The sequence below is a fragment of the Paramisgurnus dabryanus genome, chromosome 21 (assembly GCF_030506205.2).
Source record: "Paramisgurnus dabryanus chromosome 21, PD_genome_1.1, whole genome shotgun sequence".
Taxonomy (NCBI): domain Eukaryota; kingdom Metazoa; phylum Chordata; class Actinopteri; order Cypriniformes; family Cobitidae; genus Paramisgurnus; species Paramisgurnus dabryanus.
Window position 1 is genome coordinate 9,164,518 of NC_133357.1, and position 7,685 is coordinate 9,172,202.

The 7,685-nt window shown below is 39.8% G+C and overlaps 1 protein-coding gene across 1 annotated transcript; it reads right to left on the minus strand.

Moving 5' to 3' along the window:
* Positions 1–275: 275 nt before the first annotated feature.
* On the minus strand, positions 276–5,959 carry gp1ba (glycoprotein Ib platelet subunit alpha). The gene is made up of 3 exons (XM_065275700.2): positions 3,324–5,959; positions 2,614–2,902; positions 276–2,464 (listed from the first exon to the last, which is right to left on the minus strand). Exons 2-3 carry the CDS (start codon positions 2,891–2,893, stop codon positions 513–515), a joined length of 2,232 nt encoding a protein of 743 aa, XP_065131772.1. The 5' UTR covers positions 2,894–2,902; positions 3,324–5,959; the 3' UTR covers positions 276–512.
* Between the last annotated feature and the right edge of the window lie 1,726 nt (positions 5,960–7,685).

The following is a 7,685-nucleotide window of genomic DNA, read 5'->3' on the forward strand; positions in this document are numbered from 1 at the left end:
CAAGATGATGAGCATGAAAAACTGACATTTCTTTAAAGTGTTTAACCTAAAAAAACATAATGAAACTTTAGGCCTGTCAAAAGACACAATGGTCTTAAAGTTTGGTTACTTTTATAGATAAACTATTTGGTCAATTTGTGTAACTGATGCAAAGGTTAAAAATATCTTATTTAAATATGGATTATCATTATTTTATAATAGGAGCGTTGTATCTTATTTAATGATAAAGAGTTAATGTTGGGAAACGTTCACAACCAACCTGAAACATTCAATCATTTGTGTTGTTAAAACTTTATTAGCTTTAAATTAACAACGGTTGAAGCTTCATTTATATGCAAGTTAATTTGCAATGTTTTTTATTTATATAAAGCACTTTATATACAATGTTACATTGTTTCAATAGAATCCACAGAAAATAGGAGAATTATTAATGGCTAGAATAGAATAGACAGTATTATTGTATATGTGTATTATTGCAACTTTTTCCATCTTTGTCAAATAACCAGAGCAGTTTACTCGATAGAAGATGAGACAGGCAATGTGCCATCCAACTGTCCAATCAGAGGACAAGATCTCTCATTGACCACGCCCCTTTCTCCCATCTCCCATTCCCCCACCACCCACTCCATGTTTCTTTCACTTCCTGTGGTTTCTCTCAGGACGAGTCGGTATCGAGAGGTTCTCTCTCTGGTTCTGTACCAGCATTCCTCTTCTTCTGTCCATCTGTTACTCTCCTCTTTTTGACTAATCTCTCTGTACAGACTTTTCCTGAACACAAGCTCTTCATCCTCTCTGCCTTCAGCTCTCTCTTGTGCTGTTACTGTGGTCGAAGCATCTCTTCCTTTAGCCTCTATCTGCGCATCCTTTGGTCCCTCGTCATTTCCTTTGGAGATGAACAGAACACTCCGAAACACTGCCTGAATGTCTTTGATCTGTTCAAGTGACAAAAACTTCACACTTTCCTCGTTCTCCTCTCCTGGCGACGCAGTGTTTTTGATATGTTTGTACGCACGCAAGGTGACCCCGTCGCTCTCTGAGCAGATTGGGGTGTAGCGCTTGAGTCTGCCTTGAAGCACCAGGTAACTTTTCAGGAGCCAGATGAACAGGAAACAAGAAGTCAGAGCAGACAACACACACAGTAACGCAAACCCAACAAATAACCACCAGCACCACGGCAATGTCCTTCCATCATCTACAACTTGACCACCTGCTCCTTCGGCCCAGTGCTGCCCAACGCTTGTAGACTTTGGTTTGGGTGGGGCAGTCGTCGAAGCTTGGTGTTGGACAGGGATCGGTGAAGAGGCTGTTTGAGGTCGGGGTTGCGTGCTGTTCAAGATGCTTGATTGGTCGATTGTGTTATATGATACGATAACTTCAGGTCCTGGTGAAGTTGGTGGATTAAACTCTGCTGGAGTCACTGTAGACAAAAGCCAATCTGTCCAGAAATCAGACCAGATATAGGTCCAGGACTTAAGTAGCATAGGCGAGGTCGTGTCAGGCGGAACAGTCCTGACGGATGGAACGGTCCAGACGAGCGGAGCAGACGAGGTTGTGTCAAGCGGGACGTTACTGACAAGCAGAGCGGACGAGGTCGTTTCAAGCGGAGCGGAGGAGGCCGTTTCAAGCGGAGCGGAGGAGGTCGTGTCAAGTGGTGCAGACGAGGTCGTGTAAAGTGGAACAGACGAGGTTGTGTCAGGTGGAGCGGACGAGGTCGTGTCAGGTGGAGCGGACGAGGTCGTGTCAGGTGGAGCGGACGAGTTTGTGTTGAGGGAATGAGTGAATGAAGTTGTGTTGAGTGGAGCGGCCGTGGTTGCGTAGAGCAGAGCAGGCGAGGTTGTGTCGAGCGGAGTGGATGGTACTTGAGGGGTTGTGATAATAATATCAGCTGCTTTAAAATCCTGGTCTCCGATGGGGTAGAAGAGAGGGGGAAATGTTGGCTCTGGTGGGCAGAAGTCATCCTCCTCTAGTTCAATAATCGTTCGTCCAGTCAGGTGAGGTGGCCTGGCACATAGTACGGAATCAGAACCAGGAATGATTTCGTCGGGACCTTTGTGTTTGTAGATGTTATGTTCCTGGTCATTCAGGTAGCTGTGAAGGTATCCTACAGCACAGCTGCACAGCCAAGGATTATAAGACAAGTAAACATACGGCAGGTCTGGTTTAGAGGAGAAAAACCCATCGGGCATCAGCGAGACGCTGTTGTTCTCTATGTCAAATTGTTTTAAAGTGCTGGAAGAGACCCTCTCCAGGAGACGAGGTGGAAGGGCAGGAAGCTCATTTTGATAAAGGCTAATGACCTCCAGACGCTGCAAATAGCTGAAGGTGGCATCGTGAAGAGAACGAATCCGATTTCCATCCAAATAAATCTGCATCAGATTGGGAGCGCAACGAAACACCTCTCCACCCAAACCAGTCAACCTGTTTCCAGACAAACGCAAAACACCCAAGTTCTCCAAGACTGGACCTGAGAAACACAGAGAAGGAGAGGGAGGGAGTTTTATTCTTTACAGACATTAACAGTGAAAGCAAAAATGTTTTAGCAGTGCAAATCTTTTCTGTTTACATCTACAATAATATACAGTGAGATCTTTAGATGTCAGTACTGATGTTTACCTGGTGGTTCCAGCACTGTGATCTGATTGTGGCTCAGATCTAACTCATACAGCTGAGGGAATGGAGAATAATCAGACCACGAGACTGAACTGAAGTGGTTTTCTGTGAGCACCAGAACTTGTGTGAGTGGGTCGATCCCTCCCGGAACGGCCGTCAGACCCTGATTCACGCAGCTTACACGCGGCCGGTGGTCCTTATTTCTGTCGCCTTGGCAACCGCTGCCCGCGACAACACACCTCTGCATCATGAGGAAGAGGAGGATGCTAATGATGGCTCTCATGATGAAAGACTGTTCACAGCACAAGTATGACACAACTTTGTATCAGTAACATGTTAGCTTCTTTAACAAATACATCTCAAATACATCAGCACAATTTGTATAAAAACTATATTATTATTTAAAAACAAGTCAAGAGAGATTTTTACATGTTAGTGAAGAGAACTTTGAGATAAAAAGTGCTTTGTTATTATGTCACAAATCAAGAAATATTCAGTGTCTTAAATGGAAAATATTTGTGAAATTCACTTAGTAAAAAAATAGAGCTACAAATATTGTTTCATATCCCAAACTGTATCATCATATACTCTTAAGATTAAACTAAATGCTCTAACAAAACTTCATGTCTAATGCAATGACATCACACAACTACAGAGGATATTAAAACAGAGGATATTTTTCAAGTTAAGAGTAATAATTGTGTGATCTGTACCTGTTTGTGCTGTCGTCTGTCAGACTCGTACTCCTCTTAGACTTCTTATAGGATGAGTAAAGTCATGTGAGCTCTATCTGTCTTCCTCGGACCATAATCTTTTCCTCCAGATGTCACATTCTCCTCCTCCCCTCCTGTTGTGTTTCCTGATAAAAGTTCGTCTCATCATGACATCTGAACTAAGTTTTTTTACATTTCCCCAGTCATCAGTTAATTTTTTTTTAATAAGTCTAGGTTCAAACAATAAATGTATACAATTTAAGTGAATTTTAAAGCACATTGTATAGATTATTGGTCTAGTTTAAGACTTATTCTCTTAGGTCATTTTGTTCATCAAGAAAATAGATCTGGATTTAAGAATTTTTATATATTTGTACTAAAAACAAAATAAGAATACTAGGCTAGAAAGTCATTTGGCAGTGCAAGTTTAGCCGAGTGAGCCGGTTTTCATCTGACACCTTACAGCTGCAATCCGTAAAAGAGAAAAGAGCTGGAGGTGTTACTGACTGCAGCTGTATGATACACTAATATATGATATCAACTTAATTCAACATCGCTGCAAGTGCACAAGGAGGTGGTCAGTCACCATCGGTGGTGGATTGAGCATCACATTAAACTGGAATTGAACCTGTGTGTCTCCAGATAGGGAAACAGAAACAAGATGCTGATATAATGTTCAAGCAATACAATCATACTGTATAACTGATGTGTTTGTTTGTGTGTGCATGCTCACGTCTGGTCAATGCACGATGATGAGTCTATCGGTGATTCTCACGAAAACTTGGTTTTAAAAATGTCAAGCATGAAAATGTAAAAATTACTTAAATTTACTTTTTTTCCCACCAGACATTGAAAAACAAAGTCTAGAGTAAATGGGAACATTAATTCAAACACTTTTACTTATCATTTAACACTTTTTGTAACATAATTTAAAAAATTAGTCCTAAAAAATCTCATTACCGCAACAGTCAGAAAACATCAACACTGACATATTTTCAAAATGACATGACAAACCTGAAAGAACATAATTTGGAGATTCTGCACATGCATTTAAAATCAAAGTATTATGCTTCTATTAATTAAATTAACATTTAATAAGCATCTGTTGCGGTAATGATAATCAAAATGTCGTGCAAGCATTCTGACAAGACAATATTTCAAATTAACTGTAAAAAAATGATCTTACCTGGTAGCCATCTTGAAGTAACTGGTCCATGTGCTTGGTCATTCAAAATCAAACTTTATTACAATTCTGTATGTGTGCTTAAACTGTTCTCAAAAAGTGTTGCGGAGGATGAGAACATCAGGCATGGACACATCATTTTCCTAATTTTTCTTCATTATTATTATACATGAATATTCAGTAAATATTTTTTCTGTCATCTAAAGTAGTCTAGCAAAACATCCATTTATTTTTTTTCTAAATATTTTTGTGTTAATTTGATTAAATTACAACATAACGCATGTTCAAACACAGCCGGACACATTGCGGTAATGAGAATTTCAGCAGAAAATGAGATAAAATTGACAAATTATAAATTCTTATGTTGAAATGACACATTGTGCAAGGTAGAACACAGTATTGTGTTCATTCTGATGCTTTTTAATATTACTATATTACACATTTTATAGCTAAAATCATTAGTGCCGTGGTGTTTCAATGGTTTCGTGAGAATCACCCCTTTAGTTTAGACTTAAACTGAACAAGTGTCCCAAACATTGCTGGGAAGGTCATCCTACATTTTAAGGGCTAAATAAGAACCCCTTCAGATGAGACCAGAATTTTGTGAGCACAATGTCTCTGATGGATTTTACTTTGAGATGCGGAGGTGTAAGACTATTCAAGGCTTTACAGGTGACTAGCAATATTTTAAAAGTGGTGCAATATTTGTGAGTTAGTCAGTTTAAGGGTTGGTAGAATCAGGCTTGTATGATCGACCTTCTTTGATCTCTTAAGCGCTCTTGCAGCTGTGTTTTACAATAGCTTGCAGATTTTTTACCTAATTTGCATGACACCCCAGTAATGAGTTAACAACAGTCAATTCTTCAGGTCATAAATGCATTGATAAGCTTCTCTGAAGCAGACACCACATGTAAGTGTATAGAACCTTTTACTGTTTATACACAATGATGACGTGGAAACGTATGTGCACACATTTTGGCAACGGAAGAATGCCAAGAATCAGCAGAGAAGCAACACAAGACTTTTATCAACTTTTTCAACACAACTACCAGATCTGTGTACTATAGTGGAGTGGATAGAAGACGTTAGCAGATTTAATAAATATAAAGTTGCCAGATACATATGCATATATTAGTATATTATGTACTGCAACCAAACACAACAACCAGACATTTTGATGCTGGGACTCCGTTTTGATAAACTTTCTGAGTTGCTAACACGATAGAACCAATGGGGAATAACACCACTTCTGTTGACTAAATGCGCGTGCAGGCTATTTGATCACGTGAGCTGTAAAAGGGTCTATTGGAGGGAGTGTGGTGATCAGGGGCGTAGCAAGCTTTTTAAAAGTGTGGGGGATGGATAACAATTTAAATTTGATATAAACACACCAGAAACACGCGTATGTGCACCTGGGATGGAATTAAGCACCACCCATGACACAAACACAGCCTCTCTTCCTTCATAGACCTCTTTCACAAACTGTAACATTCATTTTTCATTGCTCACCTGTGAAACTTTCTGTGTCTCTCTCTCTCTCTAAACTGATGCCTCCAGCAACCTCATCTCCTAAACAAGGTGATAAAGGAATAAGGCTGTGGACTGTGGTACTAGCAAACCTTAGTGAAACTTGAAAAGTAATATATTAAATTAATGCAAAAATATATAATGGTAATAGGCTACTGTTGTTTAATGTCAACATGATCAACGTCCAGCTTTCAACTTCACTTACAGGATTTCTCTTGAAAAATGTGTCAATCTTCTCCTGCCTCTTTCTTTTCTGTATCTTATTGATAATGGTAAGATAATGGTAAGCTCGATAGTGACATGGGTCTGACAGGACTGTGACTGCTAAATTTTGCTACTTGTGCCCTGAAAAGCTTTTTCTCTGGTGGTCTAAATGATGTAACCATTTACCGTTTTTACAATAAAATAATATAGGCTACACTTTTCTTTCATTGTTTGCATACCTGTTGAAGAACTATGTCATAATTTCTCATTTTTTTCTCCTCAACAAGTACAATCATACACAACAGGTAGTATTAACAAAGTATTCAGCTAATCAACAAACAATGCTCAAAATATCAAATCGATTGCAATTTGTCCCTCATCCTCGTCAATTCCCTGTCTTCTTCATCACAGGTTATACATTGCATGCCACATAGTCTACATGACCGAATTTAGCCAGCTGCTGAACAATAACCCAATTAGCATTAGTCCCAAACACATATCAAGCTTATTCAAAAACCTCAAAAGCATAGAGTTGATTAAAGTGTTTAATAAAGTTTTTTAAACACTCATTCAAAGTAGCTTACCTGAAAAAGGGAGATGTAAATAAACATAAGTTTCCGCCTCCTCAGCGCGAGCTGACCGATCGAGAGAGGCGGGACTTATGGCAGAACAGCCAATCATCAGCCGGCAACACTCAAAGCCGGCATCATGTTTGAGAGACAGCAGACAGAGAGCGGCCAGAGAAACGGAGGAGCGACTTTAATAAGGCGTTCTTGCAAAACTGCATAAAAAGTGTGGGTGTTGAACCCATAGATATGTATATAAAGGCTAGATGGCTCAAGGCGGAGTCAGCTGTGTCGTCACTTGGCGGCCATCTTAGGTCAGTGCTGCCATAGTGCTGCTCCCTGCTGCTGTGGACGGAAGGTGAGTGACATACGCCAACTAAAATGCTCGTAACTTGCTGAATTCTTGACGGATTTACAAACGGTTTGGTTTTTTACAAACGTTATTAACGTGGCTATAATTCTGGATGCTTTAACATGTTTCATGAATTTTTTATTTATTTTTAGTATACGTATTCAGTGTCATAGGTACATCTTTGACGTTTATAACAAACCAATCCGTTTGAAAATCGGTAAAAAATTAAGCAAGTTATGGTCATTTAAAAGTACCTGCATCATTAAAACTCAATGCTACGAGTGAGCGAGCGCCCTGTCCTAAGATGGCCGCCAAAATGCGGACGAGCCATCTAGCCTTTATATACATATCTATGGTTGAACCCTCTCACCGGGAAAAGTGTGGGTGTATTATCCCCCACGGGTGCGACGCCCCTGGTGGTGATGTCCTGATTATTAAAGTTTTCCATCTGCTTCATCAACATCACATCACTAACACTACTGATTTATTTCTGAAGAGCTACAGGAGTGGCTATCAAACACCACGAAACA

Excerpts from the sequence above, each read along its gene's own strand:
- gp1ba (XM_065275700.2), bottom strand. The coding sequence starts at position 2,893 with ATGAGAGCCATCATTAGCATCCTCCTCTTCCTCATGATGCAGAGGTGT. Across the intron at positions 2,465-2,613 it reads CACAGTGCTGGAACCACCAG|GTCCAGTCTTGGAGAACTTG; the intron begins GTAAACATCAGT and ends TGTGTTTCTCAG.